The sequence below is a fragment of the Carassius auratus genome, chromosome 31 (genome assembly GCF_003368295.1).
Source record: "Carassius auratus strain Wakin chromosome 31, ASM336829v1, whole genome shotgun sequence".
NCBI classification, from domain to species: Eukaryota; Metazoa; Chordata; class Actinopteri; order Cypriniformes; family Cyprinidae; genus Carassius; species Carassius auratus.
This window is the reverse complement of record NC_039273.1, coordinates 13,013,431-13,031,236: the sequence shown is the minus strand read 5'-3', so window position 1 is coordinate 13,031,236 and position 17,806 is coordinate 13,013,431. Positions and strand designations below refer to the sequence as shown.

Below are 17,806 nucleotides of genomic sequence, written 5' to 3'. Positions count from 1 at the left end.
GTTTGTGAACGGTGTTTATCCTGCCTGTTTAAAATTCAGTTTCATGTGTTCGTTTATCAGCTTCTTTCACTCCCGATTGTTTGCAGTGAGCTGCATTAGGACATTGTTCCTAATGAGTCGAAGACACACCATTTCCCCTTTCTGAGAGCCCTGGGTACGTCTCCTCCCAACCAGAAGCTGGAAATGAGCGTTGATAGCTAAACATCTAAGTCTAAACATGCCGCCCGTTTTCATTTTCCTTATCAATATCCATCGCAGGAAGTTCAGGGTACAATCTATGTGGCGCCTTCGAGTCTGAGAATGTTTTGTCCATGTACCATATTTCCGTCATGCCTAAAGAAATGTACAAGTGTAAGTGTGTTTTCGATGTATGTGCTTGGATTGATCTACCTTTTCCAATCTTAATGAATGTTTTCTCAAAGACAGGGTCATCTTCATGTAGAGATGTGATTGTTTGGTTGAGCTCTATCTGAGGTGGGACTGCTACTGTAGCCTACCTGCTGTAGTCTTTCCTAGGAAAGAAGCCCTGTCTTCTCCTAACCTGGTCAAATCAGACTAATGATGGTGTGGAGGAGGCGCTATTGGTATTTACACACTCTTTGGTATTCCTCAGAGGACACACTGCTCGTTAGAGCCTTCATTAAACACAGCTTAGTCTCCATTCTGAGATAGGGAGACCATCAGAGCCAAGCAGGCATTTCTACTGCCATGAGCTCACCTCACTGAACACTCTAGAACCAGAGCGGATTTTCATCCATTTATCCTTTTCGTACTCTTGCTTGAAAACCATTTCAGGAAATTGAAATACAATCAAATGAAATTCAGTCAAATGGAATTCTGTTGATTTTTTTAAAATAAAAAAATCAATACTTATAGTTTATTTCAATAAACTATATCTCACATTTCAAAGTAATCATTGCTTAAAAGTAAAATCATTGCTTTAAAACTTCATAATATCACTGAATGTTTTTTACTTAGTGCATAATAAAACATGTGTAAAGAAGCATCTTTTATTTCGTACTAAAATAGACAGTATTCTGGGCTAGTACCAGCTGATTTCCAGGAGGTTTACAAACAATGATCCCCAAACAATGGGCTTTTCTCAAACGGAAGGCTGCATCCTAGTGATGATGTGTCCGTCCAGTCCAGCTCGGAAATTAAACGCTACAATGAGATGGTCACAGCACAGAAATACTATTCAAATTGTAATTTGAAGAATACTTTATGTTAACTGACTTTCTAATATTGCAGTATACGTAATTACAACCGTCTGAGCTCTTCCATTGGTTTGTATTATGCATAGTTGTGCATTATGTGATTCATTTACAAAAAAAAAGAAAGAAAGAAAGAAAACATAATGCCTTCGTCTTTTGGTTTGGTAATGTGGCATCTGAGATAGAGGACACATCCTTCTGATTGAGAAGCACCCCTTGTATTACTTTTACCGATGGAATTGAGCTCTAGAAATGCATACTAAATAAAGAAGACCAAAATCTTACCTTTACCCTTTATTTACTAGTTATATGTATATATAATTTTGTATATTATTTATGTATTTTGTATATTAAGGCATACAATATTTGTGATCAAAAATCCCAAAAATGACAACAACAACAAAAAAATTCTACATCTCTTTTAAAGCAATTGAAAACATATTGGTAACTTTTCAATATTAACACTTTACAGATAATACAAATAATCAAATAGACTAGTAGATATTGAAGGATGAATGCATCATGGTAATGCTATACCTGTTTCATGGGTTTGATTGATTGATACACTGAAGGTAACTTTTTTCAGAAGAAAAAAATACAAATCTATTTTCATGACAAATGTACCTCAAACGTACTCTTGAGTGTGTTTTCTTGAACCATCGATAGTTTGGATCTCTTGCCTTTGATGGTGATGCACCAGATATCTTTCACTGTCTCTCGAGTCAGAGCAAGAGGTGAATAACAGCACGGCTGCCACAATGTCAAGAAGTCCTGCAGCCCAGCCGATGAACAGAGCATCCCCGAACTCTGAACGTGGCACCACGTGAGGTATGGACTCATCAAAGAACTTAATTACAATATCGTGAGCGATGTAGGAAACGGGAAAGAGCACAAACAATCCAGCGATGCATAAAAACACACCGGCCGTGATCTTCAAACCTCGCTTGGTCCTCCATCCCTCCTCGCTCTTACAGCAATTGATCTGACTCATGGCAGGGATGGCGAGGAGAAGTCCGAGAAGACATGTGGCATCCGAAACACAGATCAGAACACGGGCCAGCATAAACTTTGGTTCGAGGCCTAGGATAGTGTCATAGGGCCGACACTCTGTGCCAGCGACCTCCTGAATCACGCAAGCCTCCCAAAGCCCTTGTTCGTAGCTCTCCATGCCCATTAGTTCAGTAGAAAGTGACAACCACTGAGGCATGATGGTGGCCGCCAGTGAACAAAACCAGCCCCCCGACCCGACCAGCATCCCTAGCAGTTCCAGAAACCCCATGCATGGGTTTGTCATGGTTACCTCTTGGGGTCCGATGGCCCTCAGGTTTGGCTGGCACTTCAAGAACCTCCTCTCGATGAGAAGGAACGAGAAATGGAGAAGAGAGTGGGGGGAACAGAAGTAGCACCTTGGATCCAGATACTGGAGAGTTGCAGGTTCTTCACAGTCTGTCGGTCTTCAGTAGGAGGCACTCATCATCTGAGGTTAAGAGGTAGAGGAAATGTGCACATGGGGAGAAAGGGCACTCAAACTTTAGGCCCTGCCCTCTAGGATCCTTTTTAGAGAGAGAGAGAGAGAGAGAGAGAGAGAGAGAGACCCTTTTATTCAGACCCTAGTCTGGCATCAGGACACCAAAGGCCACATGGGATGTCATTAAACTGAAGACAGGATGCCATTAAAATCCTGATTGTTGTCATTTTCAAGGGACAACATTTTTACCTGATTACAATTTGTTTCTTTTCCTTTGGTTTCTCTGCCATCGGCAACAGCACTTGCCATAGGAGTTGCAATTGGAAAAAAGAAAGAAACATTTGAACTGTTTACAGAGTTTTTTCCATTAATGCATTTAGCAGAGGAACGGATGGGTGTGAGATAAGCCCTGCTAAATTCCTGGCAGTCCATTCTTTGACACAAATTTTAGTAATTTTTAATTTAATTTTAAACCTTTTTGGTTGAATTTATGAATTTAAGAATTTGAAATGTTCCTCAAGTTGATATATAAAATTTCATGATTGATTTCCTATATCCAGCATGATTTGAGAATGAGAGCATCTTTTGATTCAATCTGATCATCTGTACAGATCAACAAATGGTTAAGAACCCTATAAACATTTACATCAATTTATTTAAAAAGATGTATTTGACAGAAGCATTTATCTAAAGCAATATAACTTCCGCTGCATTCAAGGTAAATGCTTTGCCTGTATGTGCATTCTTTGGGAGTATAACCCACAACCCTGCGTTGTTAGTCATGCGCCACCAGTTAAGCTACACAAACATTACAATGCTTTTACTGACAACTTCAAGATTTAAATTATTTTGAAAGCTGATTTTTCAATGTAGCTTCAGACATTTGGATCCCACCATATTGTTCTGTTACCTGTGAAACAATTCTCCATTCCAACCTTTCTGATTAATGCCGATTATACCTTTTTTTTTTCAAAGGTCTTACACTTGCATAACCATTTCATGTTTTGACATATTGTACAATTAATATCAATACAATTAAGCATTGTGCAAGAAAAATATTTGTTTTCTAACATAAGTAACTTTGATACTTATGTCAGCAATATATTGCCATGCATAAAAATGTATTAGATATTCAAGGAAAAGAGTGTTACCTTAAGCATGAGGCGGTCTGGATGGTTAGAGATCTGGCTTCTGCAGTGTGTGAGATTGTGTTGAGACAGACTTACAGAATGCCACGTATTGCAGGAGGCTAAAATCTGTGACGCGATACAGTGGCTCTCCACAAACACATAATTGGCTCTCAACAAACACATAATTAACATACACATTTCAGACTTTGTCTGAAAATGATGTTGATTACAGCTAGTTATTAACATTTGCAGTCAGACATGTGATTTTGTGATTTTATTTAATTAAATGTAATTTTTTTCTAAACTTTCCTATAGTCAAAGAATAGTTCTCTTTCCAAACCTGTTTGATCTTCCTCTTTTAGATTGAATATGAAAGTCCATGGTCACAGTTTATTTATGAAAAGGGTATAGCATCAGCATTCTTCTAAATTGCTCTTTTTGAGTTTCAGATTAAACAAACTGATACTTGAAAAAACATGAGTGTGCAATAATTACTGCAGAATTTATATTTTTAGGTGACCTTTTCCTTTAAATGTCTACAGAGGTTGAGGATGTTGTGGTTATTTGTGAAAACCGTATAAAGCTGTAATCTCTATCTGATAAATGTATTCCAGTGTCCTAGTATCTTTTTCTCACTCTTTCTGATATTTTATAGAATGTTCCGAATTTATATTTTGATGACATTTAAATTGGTTTGACAAAATGCAGGCTGAGTGTAAACTACAGCATACACAGGCAAGGGCATCAGTTTATAACTTCATTTTTTTAAAAAGTTCACAGAGTAGTTTAATGTGTTTAAATAGTGTAATGAGAAATGGCAACAAATGAGGAGTAGAAAAACAAAAGCTAGATTTATTTTATCCGACAGGAAATAGTGAGATAAGGAGTTGGCAAGGCACTCAGAGGTTTGATCTATGATGTGAGAACTAAATGTTAGAGGTTAGATTTAAAAATGTAAAGGTATTAAAATGTGTATATGGTGAGCCATTAAAGTACAACATGTCAGTGACTTAATATAGGCTTAAAAATAAAGGTTAATTTCATTCATTCATTCATTTAGGGACAACACACATTAATAACACTGAAAATCTATTTAAAATATGGCAGATTTAGCCTGGGTCACAGCCAGGGCAGGCTGTTGTTGAAAAATAAATAAATCAATAAATAAAAATCTATAAATAAAAATCTGTAAATCAATCATTCATTCAAGAAATCAATCAATACATTAAAAAAAATGTGCACTGAAAATAAATGTTCACAAATTTGATTTGCCAAACTTTTAGAGAGAAAAAACAAAATTTTTGCTGGAAGTCTAAAAAGTGGCTTTATGGAATTATGGATAGTATTCACGTGACAAGAAAACAACAAAACTAAACACAGGTATGCTTGTTGTAGATGAGCAATGATGTACAACAGATTAAAACTAAAGACGCTGCCTCTCCTGAGTTTACTACAACACATCTATAACCGATGTAAAAAAACACGTCTCCAGAGGGCGCTCTTATATTAAAAATTAAAATTAAATTAACACACGCATGAAGCGTTTGAAGTTCTGTGATTAAGCACAAACTCATTCTTGTAACGTAAAATATTCAGAGACTGCAACAGTTCACCACGAGACGGAATGTGTTTCAATTAGGAGTAGACTACTTTTAAACATTTTGGACCAGACTAGTCCTCTAACATAATCTAAACAAGTATTTTAGATTGGATAAGACAAGTTTGTTTATCCATTCAATTAGTCCAATGAGATAAACGTTGCTTTATAAATTATATTATTATTATTATTATTATTATTACTCTACTAATGCTTCTACTACTACTAATACTAAGAAGAAGAAAAACTGTATCCACTTCCATCAACAACAACAATCCCGAAATCATACGAGCGTCTTTATTGGCTTACTTTCATATACGTAGTCACTTGGGGGCGGTGATTATGCAAATACGCCTGCCCGAATATGGACAGTGTGGAATGAAAGATGGTAGATAGAGTCAAACATGGAGGACCGACACATAGAGTCATGAGAGTGCCGCAAAACTTTTCGGAAAAGGTGGATGCAGGACTGCCTGTGTCGATTTAACCCACGTTCGTTTCTTCGCCGTGAAGTTTTCTGTTTGCGAGAGTCGAGGGGAGTTAAACATTTGTAATGCAGTAGAGAGTTGAGATATATTTGTTGTTGGAGTAAAGGCAGGGGGTTAGACCCCCCTACCGTCCCAGCAGCGCTATGCCGTGGGTGAGCAGCTGTAAGCGGAGAGAGAGCTCGGAGCTGCCGCTGCCCCCGGGCTGGGAGGAAGCCAGGGATTATGATGGAAGAGTCTTTTACATTGACCACAACACTCGACAAACTTCATGGATCGACCCCAGAGACAGGTAAAAGTGATCGGGAGAGGGGCTGCATGCTTTATTGGCTGAAGTTTGATGATTGTTTGGTTGTAGAGGGCGGGGGCTCAGATTGAAGTGATGATTAAGAAACGAGGGAAGTTGCACAGTTAGGAATGGAAGTGTTTTCATTCCACATTCTAGAGCTGACACAGTGCAACATGGCTGGTTGTTTATTCTTTCTTTGGGCTTGTCATGCTAATTAACTATCACATGAGCTGTAAATAATATGTTCGGTTGCTGGATTGCACATCACTAACTATTCACCTGGAAAAAATTGTACAATGTAATGCATTGCGCTTGGTTGGATTGGGATTTAACAACCTAAATATAATGTATGAGACCTTTTTTATTCAATTATATATAACACTGCAAAAAAAAAATCTATAATATGCTAACTAATTTAAATGTTTAACAATATATAGAATATTAAGTATATAATTTATAAAGATGAATAACACTTTTTACGACTGATGTAACCAGCTGAGTGGTGTTAATAAGCATCCTGTAATATTCTCTCAGATGCTGAGTTGTCTTTATGAAAGCTGTGAGAACAAAATGATCTGTATCAATGAATCTTCTATTATAAGACTTTTTAAAAGATGAGGGATAACCATTATGACTGAGTTAAGTTTTGGGAATATCTTCTTTGAATTGATCAGTGTTATCAAAGTCTATATGGGATTGATCTGAGTTGCCGAATATTGCCTTATTTGCTTCCATTTAGATCATCACTGTTGCACAGTTGAGCTAATCATGACTGTCAGTCAATTATAAAAGATACAAATTTGCATCTGTCACTGTGTCACCCAATAATTTCCCTCATTAGCTATGTTGGCTCAATCTAGATAGCTTGTAACGGGAACCTAGCACAGGGCCAGGATAGAATGCTCTTAAAAAAAAAATATATATATATACATACATACATACTTAGTTATTAAAAGCATGTCTTTTTTTCCCCTTTATTTTTTCTTTTTTTGAAAGTGGTCGCATAATGTAAACAGTGTTCAAATGAAAGACAGAATTGAACTGTAGTTCCAAGAGTTCCATGTGCAAATATGTATGGAATGCTAGCTGGGCCGCTGGGAAAGCAGTGTGGATGTGCTTTGTGAGGTCTGTATTTTCAGCAGCAGAGAAACCAGCCTTTCAGCACAACTCATTTAAACACGGGTTAACTAGAAGCCTTGTGTAAATCAAATAGAGGGGATTTGCTGCCTTTAGGGTCATTGATATGGTTTCATCTTAATTTGTACAGTCACTTTTGTCAAAACAATGAGCTAGTAGATCACCACCTCAAAGGCAGTTCTGTCATTGTATGACTCTCATTTTATGGTGTCATTGTGTTGCGAACTGATCATTTGGATTCAGTTTACAAAACTAATATCTATGTAATTTTATAATAATAATAAATACTTTTTAGAGTTTTATGAGTAAAACACGATTTTAGCGTCTTTATGAGTGATTATACTTTTTTTGTCAGTGTTATTTAAGGCATAGTTCACCCAAAAAATTCTAAATCTGTGTGATGAATTTCTATCATTTGTAGATTATAAAAGAAGATATTTTGAAGAATGTGGGTAACCAAAAATTTGATGGTGCCCACTGACTTCCATAGTGTGGGAAAAATACCAGAAGTCAATGGGGACCAGAAACGGTTTGGTTACTCACATTTTCCAAAATATCTTCTTTTGTGTCTGTACAGGTTTGGAGGGTGAGTAAATGATGACAGAATTTTTATTTTTGGCTGAACTGTGCCTTTTTACATTACACTGCTGGCTTAGTCATGGACGCTGCAACGTCCCACACAAATTGAAAGTCTTTTGCTTTTGTGTTCATTGCTCTTGTGTTACATTCTGCCTATTTCATTTTCACTCAAAAGCATCTTTCATGCCCTCCTTCCACTTTCCCTCTCCTTTTCAAGCGAAGGAATGGGGTAGCTTGAAATGAATCTAGATAAGAAGAACCTGATCTGCTTGAAGGCTCCCCTCAACAAAGTAATGTGACATGATTTTGTAATGTGAAGCTGATTAGAGTCTGAGAAATCTTATATTTTCATGTCCGGAGAGCGGTAAGGAGTTATCCAGCAGATGTTGAGGTGGATGTGAGAGGACGACATGTTGAACTGGGGCGCTCATGTGGGCGACCTGAGTTAAAGCGCGTCTCATGACCTTCTCACCCTTTTCCTTCGTTTCTCTCGCCAACTCAAAATAGTTGAAAATAATACAAGTATATCCTTGTGAATCAAGCATCAGAGTTTCTAATGCACTATATTATTATTTTATTAATGCATCTGATTGTACCCTATTTCTATTTTTAATTTCCTGGCTGTACTGAAATTTGTAGTTTAAAACAGTGTTTAATTTAAATGTATTTTACATTACAAACTGATTGCAGTCTTGCCCATTGTGGACTTTATTTTTGAATGCACCTCTGTCAAAACTGACTGTTGTTCTGCCAGAACAGGTTAGTCAAGTCTGGGGGTCACCTATGTATGTATGCAGTTACCTTTTAATTCATTTATTTTATTTCACCAGAAAGTGAAAGGGCTGATCATATTTAGTATTTAAGGTTTTAGAATGGTTTAGTTGACAGACATGTAGATGCAAATTTTCTGATGCAAAATTCTGATTACGTTTGAGGAAAATTAACACCAAGTTATTGAGCTAATTAATATGGAAATAAAAATAAATATTATGATGGAGTCGGAACTTTAAATTAGATCTTTACTCTTATTTGAATTACAGCCATTTCTTAAGGGCAAATAAGGCCATAGAGCATTAGAGCGGAATAGAATTCACCATGAAAACTGAATTTTCAGCTTTTATTCTACTTGCATTTATGGAAACTTCCTTTAGTGCTTTACATTTTTTTTATCTGAGGTACTGTATGGTCCTACCTCAAAAAATCTAATTGGGATTAACATAATAATTGAATTAATACAAAATAATTGCTCATAGGTTTTTAAATTCTTCAGAAAGATACAATATTGAGAGGAAATGAAGTTGTTAATGGCCATGATGTTTTACATCAACACCTTGTTTGCTGTGCACCATGTGAACATAAGTTCGGGGTTTTCAGGCACGGTGACGGCTTGTAGTGAAAATTGGAATCAGTGTGTGAAATCACTGCTCAGTCACCTGGGAAACCACTGGAGCTCCTCTGTGAAACAGGGCTATCTTCCAGCACCTGCCCCACACTTCTTAACTGAATATTAGCATTTAATATTTTTTTTTTTTTGTTATAATTGAAGTCCTAAAAGCAGAGCAAGAATGCTGAAGATTTTTGTGTCTTTATGTGAAGATGATTGATAATAAGCTGTCATTTAGACTGTATCTGTAAAGTTTTGATCATTCTTGGGTGGGCGTGACTTCCATCGAAAAAAGGCTGAAAAACAATATTCTGTGGTATTGCTTTTCTGTCATGGCTTGAAAATGTCACATGACTGCAATTCGAGCGGCAAACCTCACAGTGCTGGATGTGCAAAAAAGAAGTCTACTTTTCAGAATTCATCCCTGGCGTTCTTTAGCGAACATTAGTCTTTGATCTCAGTATCACAAAAGAGGTCTTTTTTTAAAAATATTTTTGGCATTGTCTTTAGTTCTGTTGTTTACAAGTGGGGCTCTGTGGCAGGAAGGGTGCTTCACCTCGGCAAGACAATAGTTGGGTAAACAGCGAATGTTGCCTGCGTCTGTTTGCCATAAGGACTGTCCACTGCGTGATTTCCTAAGGTGACTCCCTAAGTGTCCGATCTCCTTCGTCCACTTGCTCCAGTGTAGTTTCTGTGGGGAGGCTTTTGTGACTCAGGAATGAGTGCAATGTCAGGCATGCTTACACTAATGCCTGAGGGACTCTGCCCGTGATCGGCCCCAGACAAAGCTGCCCAATGGAGGCAGCAGTTCCCACATGTCTTCTCTCCCTCCATCCCCAGGCCCCAGCGGCTCTTCCTTTATTCTTTACAGGCTCTGTTATGCAATGGCCACAGTCAGGCCTGCCGCTTGGCAAAGAGAAGCCTTTATACATGGTCACAATGCACACCGAATTCAATTATTCTGGAAAGTAGAAGCCGTGTTGCCAGCGCCAAAAGGTTATTCACATGAGCGCAAACCCCTCAGTGCTATTTTGCTTCTCTTGGTGTTTTCATTATGTCGGTTAAGAGGGCAAGTTTTTTTGTTAAAAGGGGGTTGGTGAACATGGCTTTTGTTTCATGTGGAGTGTGTTTGGTTGGAAGATTTCTTTTCTGAATTGACAACAGTTTGTCTAGATATTGTGTTTGCTCCATTAAGGCTCTATATTACGAGAGACTACAATAGCATGCTTGTAAAGGCACAAGTATCAAATGTCTTTTTTGGTCTACAGCATACAAAATGTTTTTAGGTACAGTAGGATCAGTTTGAATCTTGTAGTCTTTATGCAAACTAGCTCTCAGTCTTGCTTTGCACAAATGAGTGCAAACAGACAGTATCAGCAGTTTTTGATCGCTGAGTCAGTGACACTTATGTGTATTAACAGAAATATTGCTTTTATGTTACTTGAGGTGTAAGAGAACTTGATATTGTACGTACACTACCATTCAAAAGTTTGAGGTTGGTAAGATGCATTTATTTGATCATACAATAAAACTAATATCATGACATTTAATATATATATATATATATTTTTTTTATTTGAATATATTTTAAATTATTTATGTCTGTAATTGCAAAGCTGAATTTTCAACATGAATTCCAGTCTTCAGTTTCACATAATGAGATTGCAAAATATGCTCAAAAGATGTAAAAGATATTCATGTGTGTATGATTGTCTTCAAGATACAGGTTATAAAAATCTCTTGGATGCCCATCTCCATTTTTGGATGGGCATCACGACCCCATGGATAACAGTGTCTTGTTTAAAGTAATATACAACTTGATTCTTACTTTAATTTATTGTTAATGGACTTAAAGGTAGAAACCGACTCATTGTAATAATACTCATAAAAAAACCTCATAATTCATTGTAATAGATGTTATTTAGGGATGCACCCATGTTTTATTTTCTGTTATTTTCATTGCATGGACTGATTAAATGGGATGAGCTGTGAGTGGGTGTATCATCTGATTCCTGTTCAATGTGGTTGTAGCTTTCGGTCAAGGCCGCACGTATTGTGGTTTATGCCATATATTTAGGACCGTTTGCTCTGTTGCTTTTATCAGACCAGTTTAAAAAAAGTATTATCACATTATGGTTACTTCTTTGGCCTCAGTTCCTGCCTGAAGATTGGTAAATATTAATCTCAGAACAGTCTAGAAATAAATTAAGACTTATGTGATAGAATGAAATCAGTGTGACATCAGTAATATCTGCAGTATTTTGATGGTTAAGCATTTTCCTATTAAAAGCTTAAAACCAAAACTATTAGACACAGATGTCAGCCTCACTCTGGTTTTGAAGCATGCCAGGTGCATTTGGTCACACACAGGTTATGCCGATCATGCCTGGAATGCTAGATTAGCAGGATGTACCAAACTCGTCAGGGCCGTTTACTGAGGAATTTTAATGCACGGCTGTCTGAAGAAATCCATTGAGAGCCAGAAAACAATAAATTCGCCACACTTATACCACACTTATGCCCCAAACTCATACCACAGATGCACACACACCTTCAAGAAACTTTTGAGAAATTTTTCAGCAAGCTTTGTGACTTTAGCCTAATCCTAATTTGGTGTATGTCATATTGAACCAATATCAGATGTTTCATAAAATGTGTTCAGTTTGTGCATTTATGAAAAACAAGCTGTCCTCTAATCTAGGTAATAAAAGCAGCAGATTTAGGCATGGGCGGCATTGGGCACTCACAACAAGAAAAAAATAATAAAAACAATATAAGATTGGGTTTTTACCACTCATTTGCAAAGCACATCAATATCATGTCACCGTGTGGGTCAGTTAACCCGGTGTGAACTCGGAGTGTGCACCCAGAGAAGTTGTGTAGTCATAGCCTCTCTGAAAGCTTTCCTCCTGGCTCTTTCATCCAGTTTTGGAGTGACGTCCTGATCAAGGGAGGGTCTTTGTTGTACCAAATACCTGGATAAAGCAAAAACTCTCCATCTTCATTTCAGACTGCAAAGCAAGAATATGTGATTATTTTAAAGGAGGGTGATTCTCTTCTATACCCACTGTATTTAACGTGATCACAATGTAAAGAACATTTTTCAGAAAATTTTATAAGAATTCTTGTAGGTTAGACTTTATTTTACAGTAGCTTTGTTACAGTGTAATTGTGCATTTAAGTACCGAGTAATATGAATTAATAACATGAACTTGCTATAGGTTTAGGGTTAGAATTAGAATTAGGGTTTGGTTTAGGGTATGTAATTATGCAACTTTTTCTTTTAATCCAATAGTAAGTACATGTAATATTTAACGAGCACTTAAAGGGATAGTTCACTCTCAGATTAAATTTTGATATGTTTTAGCTTACCTCAAGGACATCCAAGATGTAGGTTTCTTTGTTTCCTCAGTATTTCCCATTTTGATATTTTTAGGTCCAACCGTTCTTGTCTGTGACTCACATAATGGATGTCTATGGTCACCACCTCAAAGAGCATGCACAGAGGAGTCAAAATTAAACGATTCCCCATCGTAAGTACACACTGATGACCTAAGACATGAAACGAGTGGTTTGTGTAAGAAAACGAACACTATTTATATTGTTTTTACCTCTTCTACACAACCACGTCCAACTGATCTGAGTGCACGAGTGCTTCCTGATGTGACGTGCGCACGCGCTCTGGCTTAGTCTGTGCAAGCGCGGAAAGCACCGGATGTGGTCTCTCGTGCATGCACATCACTCATTGTTTTAAAAAAAAAATGTTTATCACTCATTGTTTACCACACGCTACGCCACCAATCTGCACTGTAATATAATGCAGTAATTAATTAATTTGTTTATAATTCACCCTGTAATCATTGCGATTATAATAAAAATACAACACATTACTCACTCTATTGACAGCGTGCCATTGGGTCCCTCTGGCATTGGGCGTCGCCTCCAGTTTATACGTGGCATACTACACACAACGTGTAAAACGCTGGGTCTCAACAGTGGAGAAAACGTCTCCGGTTACTATCGTAACCTCGGTTCCCTGAGAGGCGGGAACGAGACATTACGTCAGCTAAGACGTATATGGGAACTCTTCCCTTCTCCACTTTCACTGAAATCTTATTGGCTAACGCCAGCTGGGGACAGCTGGCCAATTGACGCGAAGCATGCAAATACTGGCGGGTAAGCGTGCAGTATAAAATGCATGGGCGCGAAAATTACGTCAGAATCACGACTGAACGCTAGCACAGCTGATCAAACAGCGACCACGGCGGCTAACGTAATGTCTCGTTCCCGCCTCTCAGGGAACCGAGGTTACGATAGTAACCGGAGACGTTCCCTCTCGAGGCGGTAACTCAACATTACGTCAGCTAAGACGTATATGGGAACTGTATAAAATCCCGCCGTGAGAGCAGTGAAGATAAGCCCTGAACGGAGTCAATCACCCTCACACAAGCAGTACAGTTCTAGCCAATGGCCGTGTCGCTAAGAGTGCTTGCATCTGATAGGCGGAACTAGGCCAATGAGACATCTGCTCCGACCCTAACAAAATATGCATAACTTCAAGCAATATATCGAAATCTGCACTAACCAGGGCAGACACAAAGCAATAAGCACTCAAGCATGATAGTTAAACAGAGTCGACGGCGTTTGCGGTGACTGCTGCATAAACCATTTAAACCATAACACAGAGTTAGCAGCCATGGTAACTACTGTATAGCTGGTTATAACAGCTTTAATGAATAAACTTAACTCACCGAAAAACATGTGACGCTACAGAGGGTACATCCAGCTTGTAAAACCTGGCGATTGTGTTCTGGGAAGACCAGCCAGCAGCAAAACATAAATACTGGACAGACATACCTCTAGACCAGGCCCATCAGGAAGCATTTATAATGTCCTCGCAGAATGAGCTCTGATGTTGAGGGGGTAATCCTTCCCCTGGCATTTGATAGCGTCCACGATCCAGTGAGAAAGTCTCTTTAGAAACAGCACGTCCCTTATTACATCCACCAAGCACACGAACAGCTGGTCCGACTGACGAAAGGCGGCCGAGCAATTCATATACATCCGTAAAACCCTAACAGGGTCCCGGCGCTCTGAGTATCAGCGTCGCGCGAGGCTGACGGCTCAACAGATAAGGCGGGCAGGGAAACAAAACGGTGTATTGAGTGACTTCGAAACGAAACCCGGTCTCGGCCGGAGAGTGATCATTACAGTCGCCAGGCCCGAAACCAATGCAATATCGTTCACCAAACACTCACGAAATTCTCCAAGGCACTTCGCTGAGGCGAGAGCAAGAGGCAAGGCAGTCTTCAGGGAAGCTCCTTAACCGCAATCGAAGCTAATGGCTCGAACGGTAATAAGAGATAGAGCCCTCAAAACTAGAGCGAAATCCCACGGCGGCACGGAGGGCGGCCATGAAGTACACAATCGACTTGCTCCCCTGAGAAAACTGAATACCAGAGCGTGCTTACCGATCGTTTACCCGTAACCGGGGAACGAAAGCGGCAATAGCGGTCACATACACCTTCAGCGTGGATGGTTTCAAACTCCCGCTATCCAACTGTGCTGTAGAAAGCGCAAAACATCCGACACGGAACAGGTCCCCGGGTCAATATAAATGTTCTCGCACCATTTTGTGAAAACTCACCACTTCTGCGCGTAGCAGCGAATGTTTGATGATGCTCGCGTCTCAGTAAGTGTGTTTAGCACTCGTCAGTGCAGAGTGTCCCGCTCATTAGGGTCCCCGCAGCGGCCACACATGAAGGTTCCACAGCTCGGGGCTGGGGTGCTATATTGTGCCATTCGCCTGAGACAGCAGGTCCTGCTTGAGGGGGATTCGCCATGGGGGAGCCATCAGTAACTCTCTCAGGTCCGCGAACCAGGGCTGATTCGGCCAGTTCGGGGCCACGAGTATAACTGATGCTTTCTCCTCCCTGATTTTGCACAACACAGGCAGAATCTTCACAGGAGGGAATGTGTAAGCCTGGCTTCCGGCCAGCGCGATGTCAGAGCATCTCCCAGCAGGGGGGGAGTGAGATAGCAAACGTGTTCTCGCTCGTGGCAAACAATCCACTTCCTCCCTCCCAAATCATCAGATCTGATCTTGGGTGAAGCCAACATCTCCTTAAGGAATCCCGTTCCTCAAAAGCATGCTCACTCCACGGTTCAAAGTACCGGGGATGTGCGACGCTCCTATGGAGATTAAGTGTCGGTCCGCCCACAACAGGAAACTCGCTGCCTGTTTGAATAGAGCTCTGGAGCGCACGCCGCCCTGGCGATTTATGTACGAGACCACAGACGTGTTGTCGGTTTGAATCAGTACATGTTTCCGCTCCAATTTCGACCGAAAGGCTTGCAGGGATATTAGGACACCGCTTCCATTATTCCAAACGGTTTTGTGTCACCTTCTCTGTGACTCCGACCACAGGCCCAGACGCACTGCTCCCCGGCCTAGATCGCGTTCGCAGAGAAAAGAACTCCTGGGCTGAACATATCCGGGCTGTTCCACGGTCTCAGAGTGCTGACGCAACTGTGAATGACCGTAAGTGCTTGTGGACCGAAGACCACGCCCTCGGCGGAACTCGAGTTACAGCCAAAACTGTAGCGGCCGCAATGTAGCAGACCCAGATGGCACACTGAAGAAGCCGCCGCCATCAGTCCCAGAAGCCTCCGAAATTCCCTCAGTGCAAACGACCTGCCCAGTCAGAAACAGCGCAGAGTCGATGAAATGCTCTAGAGAGAGATGGGCTCGCATCGCCATCGAGTCCAAACATATTCCCAGATATGTTACAGTCCGACTCGTAAAAACACGCTCTTCTGCATATTCACACGCAGTCCCAGCGTATCCAAACGGCGAAGCATTGTTTCCACGTGACTGATAGCACATCTCTTGAGTGGGCTAAAATCAGCCAATCGTCCAGATAATTCAACATGCGCATTCCGCTCGATCTGAGGGGAAATTTCGCTCTATCGCTCTCTCTCGAGCAGACTGAGAACTTCCTGTCGCAGAACAGGACGGTTTTGGGGCAAAGTCAGTGACGGGACCACGCCATTGAAGCGGGGAGGTCTGCGTTTGAATTGGAGAGAATATCCGTCGTGAATTATTCCCAGTATCCACGGTGAAACGCCCGGGATAGCCCTCTTACCGTCCATGAGATGACAAGGCGGACGCGTTACGTCTACAGCCACTGATGGCTTATTTTATTAGGGCCCCGCCCCCGCGAGGCTGGAAGCACTGGCGGGAGGGCGGGCGCGTCGCTAAATGGTGTGACACTCTTGCGCCATCATGAGGCCATTATAATCATGGACTGTGGCTCTGCGCTGTTTGAGACAGGGCGAGTGACACAACGTTGGGTGCAAGAATTTGTATATATGCTTCTTTAGTACAATTTTTTCTCACAAAAACATCATTTAAACACATATAACAATCGTCACCCATAGTGATGTGGGGGACATGATGCATGTGTCTTTGTGGTGTTGGCACTCTCGCTCCTTCGCGAGGCCATTATAATAATAGGTTGTGGCCCTGCACTGTTCTGAGACAGGGCGAGTGACACAGAGATGAGTGTAAGAGGAAGTAAAGCTCTTTAGTTGATTGTAACATGCTTTTATTGTGGAACTCACACAAACAGCATTCAAACAGACATAGCAATCGTCGCCCGAAGAAACATGGGGGACATGATGCATCTGAACATTGAGGGTGACACCGTGTTCATGTGGTGTTGGCACTCTCGCGAGGCCAGTATAATCATGGGTTGTGGCTCTGCACTGTTCTGAGACAGGGCGAGTGACACAGTGATGAGTGTAAGAGGCAGTAAAGTTCTTTCGCTGATTGTATACCTGTTTTTATTGTGGAACTCACACAAACAGCATTCAAACAGACATAGCAATCGTCGCCCGAAGAAACATGGGGGACATGATGCATTTGAACATTGAGGGTGACACCGTGTTTATGTGGTGTTGGCACTCTCGCGAGGCCAGTAATCATGGGTTGTGGCTCTGCACTGTTCTGAGACAGGGCGAGTGACACAGAGATGAGTGTAAGAGGAAGTAAAGCTCTTTAGTTGATTGTAACATGCTTTTATTGTGGAACTCACACAAACAGCATTCAAACAGACATAGCAATCGTCACCCGAAGAAACATGGGGGACATGATGCATCTGAACATTGAGGGTGACACCGTGTTTATGTGGTGTTGGCACTCTCGCGAGGCCAGTATAATCATGGGTTGTGGCTCTGCACTGATCTGAGACAGGGCGAGTGACACAGAGATGAGTGTAAGAGGCAGTAAAGCTCTTTCGCTGATTGTATACCTGCTTTTATTGTGGAACTCACACAAACAGCATTCAAACAGACATAGCAATCGTCGCCCGAAGGAAATGGGGGACATGATGCATATGAACATGGCGCTTGGGGGCGGGGCCTCCCGCTCACTCACTCTTTCACCGTCAGGGAGACGGCTCGTATGGCGCGCTGGCTCTCTCGCGGCGCGGGGTCCTCAACTGACCCTAACGTTACCTTCCA

The 17,806-nt window shown here is 40.7% G+C and overlaps 2 protein-coding genes across 4 annotated transcripts in view; one reads left to right on the top strand and one right to left on the bottom strand.

The window, feature by feature from the left end:
- Nucleotides 1-1,333: 1,333 nt before the first annotated feature.
- Nucleotides 1,334-3,893, bottom strand: LOC113051108 (putative claudin-24). Its single transcript, XM_026214721.1, has 2 exons — nucleotides 3,834-3,893; nucleotides 1,334-2,767 (listed from the first exon to the last, which is right to left on the bottom strand). The coding sequence occupies exon 2, from the start codon at nucleotides 2,506-2,508 to the stop codon at nucleotides 1,840-1,842; it is 669 nt and encodes a 222-aa protein (XP_026070506.1). The 5' UTR covers nucleotides 2,509-2,767; nucleotides 3,834-3,893; the 3' UTR covers nucleotides 1,334-1,839.
- Nucleotides 3,894-5,774: 1,881 nt separating this feature from the next.
- Nucleotides 5,775-17,806, top strand: part of LOC113050576 (protein WWC3-like) — a 44,915-nt gene continuing 32,883 nt past the window's right edge. For all 3 annotated transcript variants that reach the window (XM_026213671.1, XM_026213672.1, XM_026213670.1), the window contains exon 1: nucleotides 5,775-6,186. In XM_026213671.1, coding sequence (XP_026069456.1) covers nucleotides 6,041-6,186 — 146 coding nt within the window. In that variant the 5' untranslated portion in view covers nucleotides 5,775-6,040. The remainder of the gene's footprint in view (nucleotides 6,187-17,806) is intronic.